We start from the raw sequence: 18,332 nt of genomic DNA, 5'->3' as shown, positions 1-18,332 counted from the left end.
ACATGCGGTGGTGTGAAGCATATCGTCCATGTAGCTTCTCAAACGCTCAAGCTGAAGCGGAGGTTGAACGAAACTTGCAGAGCCTCACCGCGAGCCTTTTCGCGTCGACTTGGGCTGAGCTATAGCGTTTCACTCGACGTAGACAATGTCGAGGTTGAATGCAGAGCATCTCATCGAATAGAGAAGATTTTGTGGTCTATAACTTGCCGATCCCTCTGCATTTGTACAGACGTGCTCGATCAAGTAAAGGTACTGCTAAGGATTATCGTCACGTCGGTCTGTTCAAGATTGATAGCACAACACTTCCTTCATAGGATACAGATAGCGAGTCTCTTTTTGAAGCCGACAGCATTGTAAGCCACCTGGGCCTCTTCTTGTACAGGTAGATGTCGTAGGTTGGATGTTTGTGTGATGTTCTGCAGATGGAAAACTGAAATCTGCACCGAGCAAAGCAGCCAGTCAAACCTCCATCTACACACAGTGAACAGCAGGGACATGCCCCAATAGCTTCGCATACAATGCCAGAAAGCTTCAACATCTTCTTCAGAGCTACGTCTCCCTACACTGCTGAATCCTACAAAGCTGCACTATCACGCTACTTCCCAGGCTACACCGAAACAAACAATGCAGCAGATGCACACCTGCAACTCGCAGACTACGAAGACCTTGACTTCCAAGCAAGTCTCGATGATACGTCTCACTGGATCTGTGCGTATGCCATCAGAAAAGCATTGATTCGCAAACACTTCCTAGCAAATACAGTCCGTGAATATATTGCCAAACAACCAGCCAGTATCTTGACCCGAGCCATTCCTGATTCATGGACATTGGAGGTTGATTATGCTGAGTTTCTGGATGATGCACTGGATGAAGCGTTTGAGTTGCGGGGAGAGCTCGAGATGAATGAAGAACGAGCGGTTGAGGAGAGGGAGTGGTTCATCTTGAAGCCGAGTATGTCGGAGCGTGGTGCCGGGTTGCGGCTCTTTAGCACAATCGACGAGCTGACCACCATCTTTGAGGAGAATGAAGAATCTGAAGAGATCAACGACGAAGAGGAAGATGCAGAAACGCAAGACAACGGCGTCATGACCTCGGATATGCGTTTCTTTGTGGTCCAACGGTACATGATGCGACCACTCCTCTTGCCCGAGCTGCGAGACTGCAAGTTCCACATCCGCGCGTATGTTTTGTGTATTGGCTCTCTCCAAGTCTTGCTGCATCGCAACATGCTTGTTTTGTGCTCCTTACAGCCCTATGCTGCTCCGTCGGCAGACAAGCAAGTCCTTGGGAAGCACCTGACAAACACATGCTATCAAGGCGATACAGCAGCTGTCTATTCCTTCTGGGGTCTGGAAACAACCAGCATGGACAAACATGCCATTTGGCAACAACTCAAGGACATCACAAGCGAGACCTTCAGAGCTGCTTCTGCACAACGAATACACTTCCAAACGCTACCGAATGCCTTTGAGATCTTTGGGCTTGACATTCTAGTGGATGCAGAGGGCGCTGCAACACTGCTGGAGGTGAATGCGTTTCCTGATTTTGCACAGACTGGTGCAGGTTTGTCTGGGCTGATCGATGCAGTGATTACAGACATGATGGAGCATGTCGCTAGTCAAATCCACAGACAAGAGGCTAGTGTGGGTGCTTCCAATGGGTTTGAGGAGTGTTTGTCCTTGAAGCTGCTCTAATCCAAGCGCTCGCGCGGTTCTCGAACGACTTCCAAGCCGCAAATCCCCAGGATGGCGCCAAGGGCCACCCAGAAGGGGGTACAGCAACAACAGCACCCGCCTTTCATCCGAGTCACTGCGTCTGTCTGGGCAGTATTTTGTGGCATATTGCCAGCGACGAGAGTCCGTTCTGTGTCGATTGAGCGGGTGTACCTGTTGGCTGTGGGTGTGTCTGCTGGGGAGTCTGTGCGCTTGCGTCTGATGGGCATTGCTGGTCTCTGCAGCTGTGGTCTCTCTGGGGCCTGCTTGTATGCTTTTATGCTTTTATGCTCTTGGTCTGCTTTGTTTCTGGTTGAGTGCAAACAAGCTGAAACGGCGAGTCAGCCAGCATGAGGGCCGTTGTTTGCCTTGTCGTCATGATGCTCTGGTCTTCTCTGGTCTGGTCACTTGCTTGTGACTGTTGCTCCTTGCTCAGTGCTCTGTCAGCTCAGTCGCAGTCCACCAGTACCCAGTCCACCAGTACTCTGTCTACTCAATACTCTGTCCTCAGCCTACTCAAGCACCCAATGGAGATACCCTTGGACCCTGCCCTCTCCCTCCTCCAAGACCAGTATACCTACACAGACGCCATCTATGCCAACAACACATTTACCCCTGATCCATCCATCCTGACTCCCTTCGTGCAACCTGGCCATGCTCCCTTGCTCCCTCAACCCGCTCAACACCAACAGCAACAGCAGGAGTCGCCCCTGCTGGATGACGAGGCGTGCGCTTCGGCAAGCAAGAAGAAGGATATCAAGCACAAGAAGCACAAGCGTCGCAATCACACAACTGCAAGCACTCGCAACAGCAGCAGCGTCCCAGTCTCTGGCGCACGCAACGGGACGTCGTGGACAGAGCAAGAGGTTGCCGTTCTACAGGATATCATCGACTTTGACTTGGATATCTCAACGGCATTCGATCAAATTGGCAGGACAACGGATGCCGTGAAACGCAAGTGGCGCAAGGTAAGCTTCACCCTTCCTTCTATGTTGGTTGTTGAGCAGCTAGCTGATCCTTGCGGCTAGATGCTCGTTGCGCAAGAGAAGCGTCGCAAGACAACAACTGCATCAAATCTCTCCAAATCATGGCCACGCAAGGATATTGCAAGCTCAACCAAGTCTGAAGAGACCTCCGTCCTCGATACCTCCGACTCTGACCTCTCTGATGTCTCTGAAGTCGATACTGCTGTACCAAAACGTCGTCGTCAAGACTCACCCGATGACGACGACTCGGATGCTGGCGGTGGCGGTGGGAAGCGACAACGTACCAGTGATACAGACCGCGCCTGTAATACCTGTCGCTTGGCTCACAAACGCTGCGACCATCCCATGACGAAGAAGTCCTCAGACTCTTCCTCGAAACAGCAGAGTAGCAGTACAACGCACACGCATCAGCAAGCCTCAAAGCATCGACCCGTTCCCAAGAAGCGAGGACCAGGACGACCACGCAAGTCAGACCTGCAAGCATCACCAGGAAAGAAGTACAAGCTTGTAAGTTCTCAGCAGACACTAACGTCGGATCATTACATCCCTCGCAAACGTCGCAGCATTGAAGATTATGAGTTCAGTGAGGCTTTCGTCAAGGAGAAGCTACTCGATGCTGATCAACTATTCGAGTCACCTAAACGATGGTCTGCTCGACCAACGTTGCGTCCACGACCACGTCAAGAAGATCGCACGCCGCACAAGTACCTCGAAGACGAGACTGAGTCTGCAGTTCGCTCGACGTTGCCTGGCAATGAGCATGATGCACACACCCATTCCGGCTGTGAAGAGGGACCCTTACAACCATGCAGCCCCCACAATAACACACCAAAACGACCACGTACGCACAAGAAACGCGCTAAACGAGCTCTTGCTACTCCCATCTCTGCCGTCAAATTACAAACCTCAACACCCATTGAGCAGCGTCACTTTCTCGAATCACCAGATCATCATCTCAAGCAGCCTTTTGTGCATGGTGATCGCTTCCTGCCAATTCGACCAACACGACCAGGGCCATTATCACCATTAGCCAAACCAAGGGAATGCGCACTTAGGGGTTATGTCTTGCTATCACAACTCCTCAACCCAGAACCCGTGCATGCCGTTCGAGCGCGCAAGATTGCAAAAGGCGAGGTGGGCTGTGCTCTAGATGACTCGGATCCGTTTGCTTGTGGACGTTTCGCCTTTAGCAATAGCGCCGTGCGTGATGACACATTCTGAGAGGTTGTCGTGTCTTCCCGTTCTTCTTTTGATGCATTTACGTTCTTTTTTTTGGTTCGGTCATACTGCGTTACCTAGGTAGCTTCTGCATACTTCTTCACCTTTGCAACATACTCAGAACCGATTGATGTCTCTGCCAAAGATGGCATTGAGCAGCCAATACGTCGGAATGAGCACCTTGTTGCGCCAACTCACTGTCATGGTCAAGTATGCAGTCTTCCACATGATATACGCCACGCGGCCACTAATCCTTGGACCATTCTTTGCTTGACTCGCATCCACAATCGCTGCACCACCCCCTAAAAACGCCATTGAACCACGATAGACGAATTTGAAATCGGCGATTTTGCGAGTATTCAAAATACTTGCTAGGTATTGACCCTTTTGACTTGCAACTTGTGCTGTTGCTGGTAGGATTTGGCCTTGGATGGTGGCACAGTCACCGAGTGCATAGACTTCCTTGCGTGGTAGACCATTGTGCAGTACTTGTAGCTGACCATTCGTCAAGAGTGCATGTGTCTTGTCATCCACATCAATCAAACCCTCTTTACCAAGTAATTGTACGAGTGGTGAGGCCATGAGTCCTGTACTCCACACAAGCATACCATAGGGCTTATCTTGCAGGTCACCCACGGCATCTTTGGGATCTTCCGTAAAAACAAGGCGATCTGCCAAGACGCGTTTGGGGGATTGCTTGGTATGCACTTTGATGCCGTCTCGAGCGAATCTTGCTTGCGCATACGAAGCAAGCTTCTTATCAAAGGACACCAAGATGGACTCTGCAATGTCAAAGATTTCAATTTTGACGAGATGTGCAAGATCCGGGTAGAGCTTGTTGAGGTTCTTTGCCACAAGGTCATGCAGCTCAGCAGCAAACTCAACGCCAGTCGGTCCACCTCCAACAATGCAGAATGTCAAAAGTCGTGCTCGCTCTTCAGCCGTGGTAGTGGGTGAACTGGCTTGTTCGAAGCAAGCAAGCACACGATTCCTGATACGACGCGCATCTTCCACACTCTTCAAGAAGTGCGCATGTTCATGCACACCCGGAATATCAAACGTATTACTGTAACTCCCTGGTGCCAAAATGAGCTGGTCGTAGGGTACGGCGAATGTCCGAGCATCACCCACCGCCTTCATCGCATCACTACACGTCACTTCTCGTTTATCAAAATCAATGGATTCAGCCCAAGCTTCGTGGAAGTGACACTTGCGCGTTGCACGCACCGATTCAAGAGCACATCGGAATTCCAGCGTCCCAACAGCCGTTCCGGCAAGCAACGGTGTGAAGACGAAATAGGAGCGTGGTGAAATGACAAAGACCTCATATTGTCGGGCATCGAGTCTTTGTAGAAATGTGAAACCTGCCCAACCTGAACCAATGATGACGATGCGTTGCTTCTTGGTCGATGAAGATGCTTGACGACCCAAGAGTCTGCTGCCACGTCGAATGAGATCCATAGAGGGTGGTGAGTAGGTCTGTGGTCTCAAGTTACCCAGAGAGACGAGCAGGCCGGACGCCCTGTCAAGTAGGACCTTTCATGGCAACGAGACGTAGGATAGAACGGATGCTGGCGGTCCCGAGGCACACTGAGCAGAGTGAGCCGCAATCTAATCTTTCTGTTCCGCTCTCAGATGGCGACGAGGAATGACCAAGTGCGGAGTTGCCGAGGTGACCACGAAAACCTTAAACGACCTCTCGCGAGTCGCACTTGTAGGCATTTACTGAGCAGCTCGCAGTCGGCGTGATGAATACATCAGCTCATGCTATTGACAGTGATTAGCTAGACGCAGCCCATCATTTCCGTGCTCTGAATCAAGCTAGTCGCAATACATGCAAGCTTTAAAGTAAGAGTGCAGCAGAGCAACTCAATTGCGCGCTCTGAAGCTGCGTTGTGGATCGTTCTAGGCACCCAAGCCTCTAGCTTGCCTACAGCCTAAATGACTGCAACAAGTTTCAGGGGCTATTCAGGCCCTCAAATATCACGCTGTCACATCGTGCAAATCGCGAACTAGGTGCTCCCTGATTCCGGGTCCGGCTTCAAAATCATCGCGCAGGAGAAGCATAAGATATGCAGTGCAGGAAAGCTGTTATATGGACTGACTTGTTGCCGCCGGGTTACTCTTCTGTGCGCTTTGCGCGAGCGCAGTTTACTTGAAATGACAGGACCAGCTCTGAAATCAAATTCTCCTTTCTTCGGATGGACACAGGACATCCTCAATTTACGAGAAACCCCGTATTTGGCTACAATGTGTGATCGCGTACTTCCTCTGCTAGTCAAACTTGCCAGCACATCACATTTGACTCCCAGCATCCTGCTTTCCCTCTTCTCACATAAGAGTGACCGCGTCCAAGCAACACCCGATCACCTCCAAGAACAATCATGCCATCAGTCATTGGACTCACACTTTTACTCTTCCTTTGGCAGGTCAAGGCACGTCAGCTCGCTAACTGGGTTGTCGAAGACATCACGCAAGTTGAGTTATCGTGCGAATGGGCCCCCCAACTACCCACGCCTCAAGAGGACCAGGGTCAGGCCGGCGCCAGTTCTCCAATCTCGCCCGCTGCCGACACTCGAGATAAGTCGTGCAGGATCCCAACAGAATTTTCGATCCCTCAGAGCGTTTACTTTCGAAACGACAGTGTCATCTTGTATGAAAATACGACGGTCATGTCCCACCTCCTCACCAGTTGGGTCAATGCAGACTCTCTGGCCACAGTTGATGCAACTCACGTCAGCATAGTAAGTTCTACATCTGCCACAGAACACTTGCTAACAGAAGACTGGCGCACTCGTTTTTTTGGAATTCGCAGATTACTCAAAAAAACCCTTTTTCCCCAATGCGACGAGGGTTGTCGAGATGCAATTCTTCACAGCTGTGAAAGCAACAGAAAGTGGAGCGGACAAACCAAAGCTCACCGTTTCTCAGACAAACACCCTTTCGACCCTGGTCAAGATTCCAGACGGCTGCTTCGACGGAGCCGGCATGAACCACTTCTGGTTTGCATGCTCGTTCGCCCCGTACTAACCCTCAATACCAATACAAGCGATAGCCGCTCAAAGGCCGACAGTCTATGGCTGCTCTCGCTGATGTTTTCCTTATGCAGCTGTTCTACACCACAAGCTCATGATTGGCAAAAGCCGTCTATTGCTCAATTTCCGTTGCCTGGGTCTCCCAAAGGCACATAGATAGCTGCCTACACAACTCATCTTACACTAGCTATTCGAGAATGATTCAAGTTTTGCTACCATGATTCAATTTGAGCTGTGAGCGACATAGTCCAGTTGCATTGGCCGCTGCGGATCTCTCTCAATCAGACCTTTCATTCAAAGATTGCGCTAAATGCTGGATGCTACCTCATTTCAGACCACGTGCACTGATACGACTTTGACCCCTTTGCAGAGTCCACAAACTCACAACTTTTGCCATCTGAATCAGTTGCCGTCGTACCTCAAAATTCAGGGGCCGGTTCTGTTTTCGAAAGCGGACCGAATCGCGTACACGGCATGATGCCTTCTATGACCAAGGCAGAGAGCATTGGTCGCTCTCATACATCGATTCTTCGCCGGCTGATTGACCCAAATCTGGTGGACCATAGACGGTCTGCCTGTCAAGTGGCATAGATCAACTTGAGTTTTTCAACCCCTGCAAAGGCTTCCTCCGAAGTCAGGGGTCGACTTGAAAATTTCTGCCACGTATGCGCCTTCTTCTGGATGTGTATAAAGTCTACAGACCGCATATCATCCGCAAAATCCTGCACAAGAACGCTATCAACGAAGCTCATGCAAGGTCTCCCTGTCCTTTCACTTGTGACAGCATTGCTGGGCCTCACCAACGTCCAAGTCCAAGCCGAAGAAAAAAATGTAACTGATGAGCTGTGGAAGCCCGATTACCTCCACATTCTCAACTTCTTCGACCAGCAGTCTGGCAACGATAATAGCAAGACAGTAGTGATCGTGGACGAGGCCGGGATTTCTTGCCGCTCGGGCGAGGCGGCTGAAGGGAAATATTTCTATATCCCAAACAAAACTTGGCAGAAGCTCGCTACAGTGGTCTACCGCAGTAACGTAACTTCTGCTAATGAACTGAACTTGCAGAACTGCGACGACGTCAACCTGGATGAAGAGCCGTTCCAATTGATGGTGAGTTCCAATGTCCTCCCTGTTACATGAAACGTGGCTGACAGATGTTTCCCACAGGTTGAATTCGAGATGTCAAACCTTAGTGACTTCTTAGTCGGTGATGACAACGAGAAAGCGGAGCTCAAGGCGGATTGGGAGAAGGCCAAAATTGTCACCCACACGATGCGTGTCTGGGGTATGCTTGAGGTCATTTTTCTAAAGAACAAAGAGGGAAATGAAAGGACATATGCGCTGACACGAATCTGCCGCGTGTACAAGATTGTTCCAGTACTGATGTTCGATGGAGTGAGAGTGCCAATCACCTATACGCCTTACAAGGGCAGCCGCATCGCTAACATGGTTTGTTTGAAGGGGGATGTGACCAAACCGGGAAGTACTTTAAAGGCTGACCTGGACACGGCATTTGTTTCTGCTCTCACATGAAAAGCAACATACGGCTACAACTGCAGCCTCAGTGCGTTTGCTGTGACCCTCTATCTCTTCCGATCAACGAGAGACTCTTTCAATACTCGCTCATCAATCACGCCTGGTCTCAGGCTTTCACGTTTAGCTAGCGTGAATTGTCAAATTTCATGTCTTTGCGTGAGTGTTCTTCTATGCCTTGACTTGAAGCTTGCTCCAGACTCCAATAGTCGCCTGTACATGTGGAACCGCATGCAGATCATGCACATGAGCATTCAAATGTACGACGTCGTCTAAAAGAGGATCAGATAGCCTAACCCCAATATAGCTTTAGAAGAGCGCTTTATGACCCTCTGTATTCTGCAGCAGCAGCAGCAGCAGCGCTAGAAAGAAATGAAGAGTGGCTGTTACAGACTTCATCAGCTGTACCATACCGATCATTGTTGAAGCATCAGACCAATCTGCTCGATCTTGAGCTACCGAGTCAAAGCTTGGGAAACTAATAGAGTCCTATCGTTGGATCGAGTCAACGTTGCTCGAGACAACTTGAAGGAGATTCCAGCTAACTTGATTTACTCGAAGCTGACTGCAGCTATCTTGAGACATGACAAGGCCACGCTCAAGTACAACCGCGAGCCTGCCGAATGGAGAACAGTCCACTGTCCTTTGCATCTATACAGGGGGTACTATCGGCATGCGACCAACAGCGCAAGGCTACAAGCCTGCCAAAAGCTACCTTTTCAACCAACTCGCCAGAAATCCCAAGTTCCATGACGCCACTGTACCCATCACACAGCTCACAGCTGTCCGTCATTCAGGCAGCGTCCAGCTCGATGCCCTGACCCTGCCAAAGAGTTCCTTCGAGGGAACAGTGAGGTACGCTGTACTCGAGTATGAGACACTCCTTGATTCCTCCAGTATCTCATTCCAAGACTGGCTAAAGATCACACATACAATCTTTCGCAACTACAAGCTTTTCGATGCGTTTGTCGTACTACACGGAACTGACACCATGTCCTATACAGCTTCAATGCTTTCATTCATGCTCGAGAACCTCGGGAAGTCTGTCATTCTGACTGGTAGTCAGATACCTATAAGTCAGCTTCGCAACGATGCGCAGGAGAACCTCTTGTCGGCATTGATCCTTGCTGGGCACTTTGTGATCCCAGAAGTCAGCCTATTCTTCCATCACGAGCTCTTTCGAGGCAACCGAACAACGAAGGTCAACGCCATTGGATTCGATGCGTTTGCCTCTCCCAATTGTCTACCACTTGCAACAGTGGGTGTCGATATCACTGTCTTTTGGCCACGCATCCACAGACCTACTGCTCATGCAGCTTTCCGAGTGGCTGACGTCAAAGAAGCCAATGTAGCGTCACTCTTCATCTTTCCAGGTATCCAAGCATCCACTGTCCGTGCACTCGCAGGAGCCGCCAGCTTACAAGGTCTCGTGCTACACAGTTTCGGCAGTGGCAATATTCCCGACAACGCAGACCTCATGGCAGCGTTAACAGAAGCCGCAGATGCAGGGATCGTTGTCGTCAACATCACACAATGTCTCGTGGGCAGTGTTTTGCCACTCTATGTAGCTGGTGTTGCATTACAAGCAATCGGGGTACATTCGGGCTATGATATGACTGCTGAAGCAGCATTGACAAAGCTCGCTTATGTACTCGGTACGAAGGGAGATGCATCACTGCTTGGAAGGAATCTTCGTGGCGAACTGACTTTACCGCGGGCAAAGCTATTTGAGTCTCCGTCAACAGAGCCTGCGCCACTGCGACATCGTCTCAGCGACTTGTTCTGGGCCATACAGCATGGGGACGATGATAAAGTTGCACAAGCTGTGAGCGATGCAGAGGTCGTCAATGCGGTCAATGTTGATGGTATGACAGCTTTGCACTTGGCTGCGAAAGTCGGCAATACGCGCGCGACAAGGCTTCTGTTGGATGCCGGTGCTTTTTGCTTTGCCAAGAACGAGCGCGGGGAGACACCGTTGTTTCTGGCACTCACGGCGAAGCATGCTGATGTGATTGGTGTTCTGGAAGCGTGCGGTGCGCACCTCAATGCGAGCGAGCAAGAAAGACTCTAGTGCTTGCGCTTTTCTTGAATCTTGACTTGGAACCAGACTTGAGGCTCACCTGCAGACCCTACTGCTGGCGCTTCACTGCCAGGCTCGCCTTGCCGCGTCTCTATCTCTTGGATGCGACCAATGACAAAATCTTTGCCAGCGATATCAACACCATTCATATCGAGGAAGTAGTGCGGCGCACCAACATTGAAGGCCGCCCAAGCTTGCGAATGATCAAGATTTGTGGGTAGAAACAGTGCCAAATCGCCAGCAACAAAGCTACGGTAGCAAAGCTTCTGCCGTGATTGTTTGTGAGATGTGATGTATTTGCGCATGGTATGGACCACACTTGTCTTGACGCCATCGATGAACTGCTCGTATTGTTCACCTATCATTTGATCCGGTGGCTGAAACGGTTCTCTGTTGAGCAAGACGAATAGCTCAGACCAGGCAGCGGGCACAGTCTCCTGAAGATGACGCAAAGCTTGCTGATGGGAGGTGGACAACGAATCCAGCTCAGCAGTGGTTGTTGCAGCATTATCTTGTATTGACTTGACGTATTGCTCGACTTGCTTTGTAGCAGCGGTGACAGGCAAGCTAGTATCGAGGTCCGGCGCAAGTGTAGATAGCAGCGCGTGCATGTGCGCCTCATGGGATGTTTCAATCTGAGTCGCTGCCGTGCGCAAGGACTCTGGACAGACCTTGTCCTGTGCGATACCCAGCGTACCACAAAACTCGTCAAATGCTTCCTGCAAGCCCGACAACTCCTGTGAGGCAGCAAGGCGCTCAGCGCATACCTCCTCCAGCTCGCGCGTCAGGTTTGCCACTTCCTCCGCGTGTGAGTCATTGAGCTGTTTGAGATTCGCCATGAGATCTGCTTTCGTCCTGTGTTCTTGCTCGACTTGTTGCTGTAAGCGCCGTATCTCATCAGCACGGAAGTCTGGACCCGCAGGGCGCGTTTGTAGTGGCGCAAAACATTGGTTTTGTGAGGATGCGCTTGCATTGTTATCGAGGCTGCGCTTAGCCTTGTGAAGCATAATCTCTAGCTGCGATACGCGCGACTTGAGATCTCTGATTTGCGCCTCATGCCCGCACTTACTGCTCATGCTATCCGTCAGTGTGTGTTGGGTGTTGTGCATCTTGATCACGGTTCGATTGCGCAACTGCCAGACTGCACGCGACCGAATCTGGCGCGGTATTATGTAAGCAGCCATAATCTTGACAGAGTCTGGTGGTGGGCAAGGGAAGCATCAGCTGATGAGATATCTGTTAGAGGAGCACTAGAGGGACAAGGCAGCAAGGAGAACAACAGGCTAGGCTGGTAGGAGGCGGTGACCCATCTGAAGGGAGGCTGGGTTGCTCTATACGGTAACTACACCTCACCTGTCCACGACTGTATCTGCAGCAACCGATTTCCTGCCTTATTTTCGATACACAAGTTGCTCTCAGATGTCTGCAAGAAGCTTACAGAGAAGCAACGGTCCGCACCGGTGACGCTCTCCTTCAAGAAGATGTCTCAGCATGACCTTTCATGATCATGAAGGCGTCGATATGCGTCAAGATGACTGGAGTGCCGTGAATGGTACAAATAAAGGGGAGCTCTCCGACTAAATAACCAAAAGATTCCTATATCTGTTTACGCAGCACATCTTATGCATCGGTGACACGCGGCTGATACTGATTATCATTCTCGCGGCTCGGGAGAACATGATGAGAGACTTTAATAAGCATGACATGTGACAGGTAAAGATGTCTTGAGCAGTCTCTTATGCTTTGAACACAGCGACATGCAGTTCAAAGACAGAAGTCTAAAGGGCCATGGCTCATGATGACCTCTCTGAAAGTCTTGCGTGCAGAAGACGCGACCTGATTGTGGTGACTCACAATGAGGTTCCACAAAATCATCCATTCGCCGGTCAAACGATGAATCAAAGCAGACGGATGGCCTCAAAAGCAGTCAGGCTGAATCAGAGCTCTTAATGGTGGTGTCCATATCCAAATGACTCGATGAACCAAGAGCCGGACAAAAAAGGATAAAGGGATCCTCCTTCGCCCTCCTCTCCTCCTCATCAAACCACTTCTTCAAAAGAGTATCGTACCACACATCAAGCATCAAGCATCATGTACTCTGGTCTCATCTCTTTCCTCACTTGCGGACTCGTGCAGCCCAACCGCAAGTCTCGCAAGCACTCCAGCAAGACCACTAGCCCTTCCATGCAGCAGCGCACTGGACATGACTCGCCTTTTGCGCGATTTGACCAGCGTCATCAGTATGCTGGTCCAGATGTCGCAGTGCAGGTGGTGAAGCATGCGCGCCCTCAAGCTGCACGGCCGTCTGCTCAGCAGATCTTCCCTGCTGCGCCTATTCAGTATGTGAATAAGGCAACGTCGCCTGCCTCTTCTCGCGCAAGCGTCAAGTCGAGTGCATCGAGTGCATCGAGTGCATCGAGCACATCAAGTACTTCGGGCGCTTCTAGTGCCAAGTCAAGCGCATCAAGCACTTCCAGCACCAAGTCGAGCGCTTCGAGCGTGTCTCACACCTCGACTCAAAAGGTCAAATCTTCGCCTATCTCTGCCGCTGCTTCTGTTGCTTCTCGCACAACACAGTCAAGCACGGTGCGCTCACAGGCAAGTACTGCTTCGGCCACTGAATCTTATGGCCGTTCAACGGTCTCAACCACAAAGCTGCCCTATATTGCTCCGCTCTCTCCCCGAGCACCATCTGGCACTCGATTCGTACAGGCAGATGGCCGCTTGACTCGAGAAGCCATCCTTGCCCTCAACATTCCCAAGACTGGTCAAGAACCTCTGCCTGCTGGTTCGATGTATGAGTGCAGCAGCTGGAACTCGGATGCACTATCAAAGGGCTCGTACGTGCCAACTGTCAACTCGCTGGACAGCTTGTACTGCTCATACGGTCTGGTGCGTGGTGATATTCGTCAGTATTCGCAGCCTTGCATCAACAAGATCTGGAAGCCTCTCGGCGCCAAGTAGGATATATTGTATCTTTTATCATAAATGAGTCATTTCTATCTAAATTCTATACCAATGCCAGCGCTTCTAAATCACAAGGAGACTGCCAAGAGCCATGACCAGCATGTTCGAGACTGAAAAGGACATTTTGAGACCTGCACCAGAAGCAGGCACCGATGATACCGGCACAGACGCGGCGGGTACTGCGCTAGCACTTGTCTGGGCCGCAACAACACTAGCAGACGACGTAGAAGAGGTCATGCGAGTCTGAACGCTTGAGGTGCTTGAGGTGCTTGAGGTGCTTGAGGTGCTTGGGTATCGAACACTGGCAGCAGAGGTTGTTGCAGCTTGTGCAGTGGTTGCTACCGGAGCTACCACTGTTGCGAGCGTCGATTGTGCTTGAGTGACAGGGGCAACAGTCTGTGTGGAAGCAAGTGCTTGTGCCGTGGTCGATGGAGCTGCGACTTGTTGCTCGGGCTGCACCTCTGCCTGGACTGGAGCAGGTGCTTGTGTTTGAGCTTGAGCTTGAGCTTGAGCCTTCTTCGCAGCGACAACAGGAACACCTGCGGCATGAGGCACATTGGCTTTGATGCTTGGCACGTTGCTGCTGAGCTGAAACTTTTGCTGGGAAACTTGCTGAGGAGAGCCGGCAGTTGGTGCAAAGTTGCCAGCAGGCGTGTTGGTTGTGACCTGAGTCATTGGTATTTTGGTGAAACCACCAGACTTTGAGACAGAACCAGACTTGCTCGCGAGACCGACCTTGTTCTCACCCATGTCAAAGATAGCGTAGACGTTCTTGAGGAAAGCGTCGCCGAGAAGCCAGCCGACATTCTTCGAGACATCATTTGCAATGACAGCTGAATTGATGGCTCCAAGACAAGTCTGTTTTGAAGCATCTGTGTAGCCGCGGATCAAGTCTGCAGCAGGGATGCTGTAGCTTTGACCGCCAAACTTGAAGCTGACAGACGGGGCGTTTGCACAGGGAAATTGCCAACCACCATTCACCTGCTGCGCACCCGATACAGTAGAGTAGAGCATCTGAACTGCCGCAGGCGGACCAGTAATCAAGCTCGAGCCGGTGTCAAGAATGGTCTGCATCTGGTCACCAGCAGCACTGAAAACTGATTGGCCATTGAAAGTAACTGCGTCAAGTGCAACTGACCAGAATTTGGTAGACTGACCTTGCAACCAATTGATATCGCCAGAAATGGCAGTCTCGTCGTAGCCACCCAAAGTCAGCTGGTTGCCGCCAGTCGCACCACCTTGCGATGAGGCCAAATTGACAGCGAAGGAAGGAGCGGCAATGACGCCTTGCTCGTACGCCTGCTGCACCCAAGGCTTGCTACCGCTCTTGGCGTTGCCCTGGAAACCAAGACCCATAATACCGAGCGAAGCAGGGTAAGCCATGCCGACTTGTGCATCGCAGACACCAAACGAGGCGTCACTGACTGAAAGACCAGCAATGCTGATTGTGTCGGTTGCTTTTGTGCATCGTACAGCTGCACTGCTGTAAGTAGTCTGGAATCCTTCGCCGCTGTTGCTGTAGGTGGAAGACTGGCTGCCGTCAAATAGAGAAGCACCTTGAACGTTGCATTGAACGCAGCCTTTTTGAGCCACCCACAAGTCACTTGATCCAGAATCCAGCTGAACAGTCACTTTCTGACCAGCAGAACCGACGCTGAGCTCGACCTGGTACATCAGGTCAATGTTGTAATTGGCAAGCTCGGTGACACCTGTAATGGCAACATTGGTCGCGCGCTTGCGCTTGAGTATGCCGCTGTTTGCATACTTGTGCTCGAGGACGGCGATCTCTTGCTGAATGCTAGAGACGACATCGCCTTGTTCGGCACGACGTGTCAATGGCAGAGACAGGATCTGTGCTGATGCTGTGAGAGCAAGAGAAGAGGCGAGAAGGAGCTGCATGATTGCTGCTTCACGTAGGATGTCATTGCCCTTTTATGCTCTGCTGCCAAAGTAGGCAAAGGCCAGGATGTCTCTCATGGCACAGACTAAGGATGTTCTGCGACAACATTATAGCTCCAGAATGCGGGATAGTCAGCGGCGCGAAGCCGAGGTGTCGCGACGCGACCGTAGAAACTTTTTAGCAAGACTGTTTTCAAGCTGTTCTGAATCTTCTGACGTCGGCATCGGATATTAAACTGTGTCTCAAGTGGTCTCAAATTGTCTCACCCGCATGCGGCCCTTAAAGTTGCGCGGCAGCTGTAGAACATTCTGCAGGGAAGAGTTTAAGCTGGTAGATCTGCTTAGCAGCGTAACGTAGCCCGGATACACCACAGTCCATCACAGGATTCTGGATTCCGGTGAAGAATGCACCTGGAGCAGCTGTAGTCGAGCGACTTGTCGTTGCAGCCCAAAAGCGTCGTCGTCATAAGCAGAAATGTTCAGATCGGAAATTTTGAGACACTTCAAAAGCTTCAGTCCGCGACTCGCCCAATTGTGATCTATGTAGAAGTCTCACTTGCTTCTTAGTGGCAATCAGTGCTGACTGAGTTGCTCTTTGGCAGTTCATTGGCATGTCTCGAAGCTTCCATAGTGAATCAAGCTCGGATCGCTCCCAAATTCCATGAAGTTGCCGAGAACCGGTTGCGGACGCGTCAGTCAGACCTGCTTCCCGAGGAGCATGCAGAACACCATCAACTGGTCTATGAGACTCTTGCGCATTGACTTCAACACCTTGAAGGGGCAGCATTCCGAACCCAGCTTTCTTTCCGGTACTACACCGCAGTCTCATCCATCAATTGAACCAAACGACTGCCGAGACATCGATACATCGAATTCACCAAGAAATGCATTATATTCTAGTTACTGCAGTAGTTTCATTGGCTCTGATCATGAACATAGTCCCGCAAAAGGCTTCCCAAGGTCATATCTGCCAAGTCATTAGTTGTTGACAAGTAAGTACGTGCTGAACAGGCTTGTGCAAAGGAGTTCACTCGCTGCATTGCACTGCATCAATAGAACAAGGCCATTGTCGAGACATGGATACATCGAATTCACTAAGCAATACATCATGACCTATCTCTGCATGTTTCCATGATTCGTTCTGATCACTTTCATGAGGGCAAGCATAAGATACGTTTGCCGAATTGATTGATGACGATCACGGCAAACCACTCAATCAGAAGTAGAACAAGTAGCAATGCAGCCAAAACCCACATAATCTTTGTAAGTCGCCACCACTGCCACCATCCTTCATACTCAAAGTGTTCTAGAAGCTCAGGCTCGCCCGTGCCGGGCATGAGCAACGTCCCCTCAATCTGCTTTTCAAAGCGTTCCCATAGCTGAGTTGTTCGCTGTGCGGCACCATACTCCAATCGATCCAATCGTGTCGCAAGCTTGACCATGCCTTCTCTTGTGAACTGTAATTCTCTCGTCATGTCATCCACAGTGCGCAATAATTGGGTGCGCGGACTTGCGCGAAATGAGGAGTGGCTCGATCCACTGCCAGAACGTGTATGACCTCGTTGTCTGAGACCTGTTGTAGCGGATGTCCAAGCAGCCGAGTTGGCCAATGCAACAAGATTATTCTCCGATGCATGGCGTAGTAGAGGTTTACTTGGCGAGGTCTGTCGCGACAGAGGTGGCGACGCATAGCCGTCTGCTCGTTGCGAAGGATCAAAAGGTCCGTTGAGCGCCGGTGAAGGGCTGTACCGGGCAATCACTGCTTGACCATCCTCTGAATCTTGTCCTCGCCACACGTCCACTCCTGTAGAATGTCCAGAATATCTTTCAAGACCGTCCTCTGAAAAAGAACCATGTTCCTGCAGCGGTTGCGCAGATCGCTCCGCCAATAGGGATGACCTGACATGAGCCAACGGTGCCTTGGAAGGGGTCGAAGGTCCACTAGCTCTCTGCACTGGCAAGGCTCCAACGCCACGACTCGCTTGCCTAAGAGATGGCGTCGCGGATGAATACACGGCACGTACATCAGCAGGCGGTAGCTTTGCACGTTCCTGGCGAGCTTTCTCCTCAGGTGATCGAAGATCCGTAAAACGAGTCACTCTTCGCGGTGACGCTATTGATGCGCCATTCAAGGCTGCTGTGAAGGATACACGCGGCGAATGATGAGAGCGCGAGAGTGGCGACGAATTGAATGATCGGGGCGACGAGAAGAGCGAAGACGACGGCGAGGGTCTGTGATCTGACGAGACTGCATCTCCATCAGACTCATGTGTATGGTCCTGCCTCGACTCACTCGTCACCGAGAGTCTGCGAGGCCGCCAGCGAAGCGGCGCATCCTTGGTATCATGATGATCATCCACAGTCTGTGGGAGCGCCGTCGCCGATACACTCAACATATCCGACACACATCCTGAAAATCTGACACCCGGTCTGTCCCGATCTTGTCTCTCTTGGCAATCTTCGTGCTCCTGCGGAAATAAGGCGCGCTGCACGTCTTCTGTAGAGAAGGTCACACTCGTGGCCCGTTTCGTGAATCGAGAGCTTTTCAAGATACCAGTTGAAGATGAGCCAGGCGATGAAAAGTCAAGCGGCTCGTGGCGGACTGCAGCAGGCGGTGTACAGGGGCGCTTTTCTGTGTTGTTGATGTTGTGATCAGGTTGTTTGTCGTGCATGGCAGCATGAGACCCATTGGGCTTCGTGAATCTGTCGTTCAGTGGATCCATACTCGGCGACATTGCAATTATGGAGAGGCCTTTGCACCGGCCTTGCTACGATCAGAGAATCATTGTCGTGCCATCGAACCCCCTATTTGATGCGTGTAGCGCGTGCTTTCGTTGCGACTTTTTGCGACGCGGCCTTCAGATGCCACACAGCAAGGGCCGCTCATGATTCTGTCAAGAAA

At 51.0% G+C, this 18,332-nt stretch overlaps 9 protein-coding genes across 9 annotated transcripts; 6 read left to right on the top strand and 3 right to left on the bottom strand.

Moving 5' to 3' along the window:
• Positions 1–527: 527 nt before the first annotated feature.
• BCR37DRAFT_334652 (tubulin-tyrosine ligase/Tubulin polyglutamylase) lies at positions 528–1,613 on the top strand (the record flags this gene model as incomplete). The annotated part of the gene is made up of 1 exon (XM_040867151.1): positions 528–1,613. A coding segment is annotated over one exon (1,086 nt), but the record flags the coding sequence as incomplete, so codon positions are not given.
• A 1,576-nt stretch (positions 1,614–3,189) lies between these two features.
• BCR37DRAFT_375902 (uncharacterized protein) lies at positions 3,190–4,049 on the top strand. The gene has a single exon (XM_040868478.1). It carries the CDS (start codon positions 3,273–3,275, stop codon positions 3,726–3,728), a length of 456 nt encoding a protein of 151 aa, XP_040728430.1. The 5' UTR covers positions 3,190–3,272; the 3' UTR covers positions 3,729–4,049.
• Positions 3,977–5,839, bottom strand: BCR37DRAFT_17124 (FAD/NAD(P)-binding domain-containing protein). The gene has a single exon (XM_040866264.1). It carries the CDS (start codon positions 5,375–5,377, stop codon positions 4,034–4,036), a length of 1,344 nt encoding a protein of 447 aa, XP_040728429.1. The 5' UTR covers positions 5,378–5,839; the 3' UTR covers positions 3,977–4,033.
• Positions 5,840–6,300: 461 nt separating this feature from the next.
• Positions 6,301–6,946, top strand: BCR37DRAFT_385188 (uncharacterized protein; the record flags this gene model as incomplete). Its single annotated transcript, XM_040870329.1, has 2 exons — positions 6,301–6,660; positions 6,698–6,946. The coding sequence occupies 2 exons, from the start codon at positions 6,301–6,303 to the stop codon at positions 6,944–6,946; spliced, it is 609 nt and encodes a 202-aa protein (XP_040728428.1).
• A 280-nt stretch (positions 6,947–7,226) lies between these two features.
• Positions 7,227–8,205, top strand: BCR37DRAFT_375898 (uncharacterized protein; the record flags this gene model as incomplete). Its single annotated transcript, XM_040868477.1, has 2 exons — positions 7,227–8,061; positions 8,119–8,205. A coding segment is annotated over exon 1 (170 nt), but the record flags the coding sequence as incomplete, so codon positions are not given.
• An 862-nt stretch (positions 8,206–9,067) lies between these two features.
• On the top strand, positions 9,068–10,555 carry BCR37DRAFT_342691 (asparaginase; the record flags this gene model as incomplete). The annotated part of the gene is made up of 1 exon (XM_040867444.1): positions 9,068–10,555. The coding sequence occupies one exon, from the start codon at positions 9,068–9,070 to the stop codon at positions 10,553–10,555; it is 1,488 nt and encodes a 495-aa protein (XP_040728426.1).
• Positions 10,556–12,655: 2,100 nt separating this feature from the next.
• BCR37DRAFT_385185 (uncharacterized protein) lies at positions 12,656–13,528 on the top strand (the record flags this gene model as incomplete). The annotated part of the gene is made up of 1 exon (XM_040870328.1): positions 12,656–13,528. The coding sequence occupies one exon, from the start codon at positions 12,656–12,658 to the stop codon at positions 13,526–13,528; it is 873 nt and encodes a 290-aa protein (XP_040728425.1).
• Positions 13,529–13,545: 17 nt separating this feature from the next.
• BCR37DRAFT_375895 (aspartic peptidase domain-containing protein) lies at positions 13,546–15,591 on the bottom strand. Its single transcript, XM_040868476.1, has one exon. The coding sequence runs from the start codon at positions 15,428–15,430 to the stop codon at positions 13,595–13,597; it is 1,836 nt and encodes a 611-aa protein (XP_040728424.1). The 5' UTR covers positions 15,431–15,591; the 3' UTR covers positions 13,546–13,594.
• Positions 15,592–16,420: 829 nt separating this feature from the next.
• BCR37DRAFT_16897 (uncharacterized protein) lies at positions 16,421–18,283 on the bottom strand. Its single transcript, XM_040866252.1, has one exon. The coding sequence runs from the start codon at positions 18,163–18,165 to the stop codon at positions 16,582–16,584; it is 1,584 nt and encodes a 527-aa protein (XP_040728423.1). The 5' UTR covers positions 18,166–18,283; the 3' UTR covers positions 16,421–16,581.
• Positions 18,284–18,332: the final 49 nt, after the last annotated feature.

The sequence above is a fragment of the Protomyces lactucae-debilis genome (genome assembly GCF_002105105.1).
Source record: "Protomyces lactucae-debilis strain 12-1054 chromosome Unknown BCR37scaffold_1, whole genome shotgun sequence".
Classification (NCBI taxonomy): Eukaryota; Fungi; Ascomycota; class Taphrinomycetes; order Taphrinales; family Protomycetaceae; genus Protomyces; species Protomyces lactucae-debilis.
The sequence above is the reverse complement of the archived record's forward strand: the minus strand, read 5'-3'. Positions and strand labels throughout refer to the sequence as shown.

What these genes read in the sequence shown, in the direction of transcription:
- BCR37DRAFT_375902 (XM_040868478.1), top strand. Translation starts at nt 3,273, where the DNA reads ATGAGTTCAGTGAGGCTTTCGTCAAGGAGAAGCTACTCGATGCTGATC.
- BCR37DRAFT_17124 (XM_040866264.1), bottom strand. Translation starts at nt 5,377, where the DNA reads ATGGATCTCATTCGACGTGGCAGCAGACTCTTGGGTCGTCAAGCATCT.
- BCR37DRAFT_375895 (XM_040868476.1), bottom strand. Translation starts at nt 15,430, where the DNA reads ATGCAGCTCCTTCTCGCCTCTTCTCTTGCTCTCACAGCATCAGCACAG.
- BCR37DRAFT_16897 (XM_040866252.1), bottom strand. Translation starts at nt 18,165, where the DNA reads ATGTCGCCGAGTATGGATCCACTGAACGACAGATTCACGAAGCCCAAT.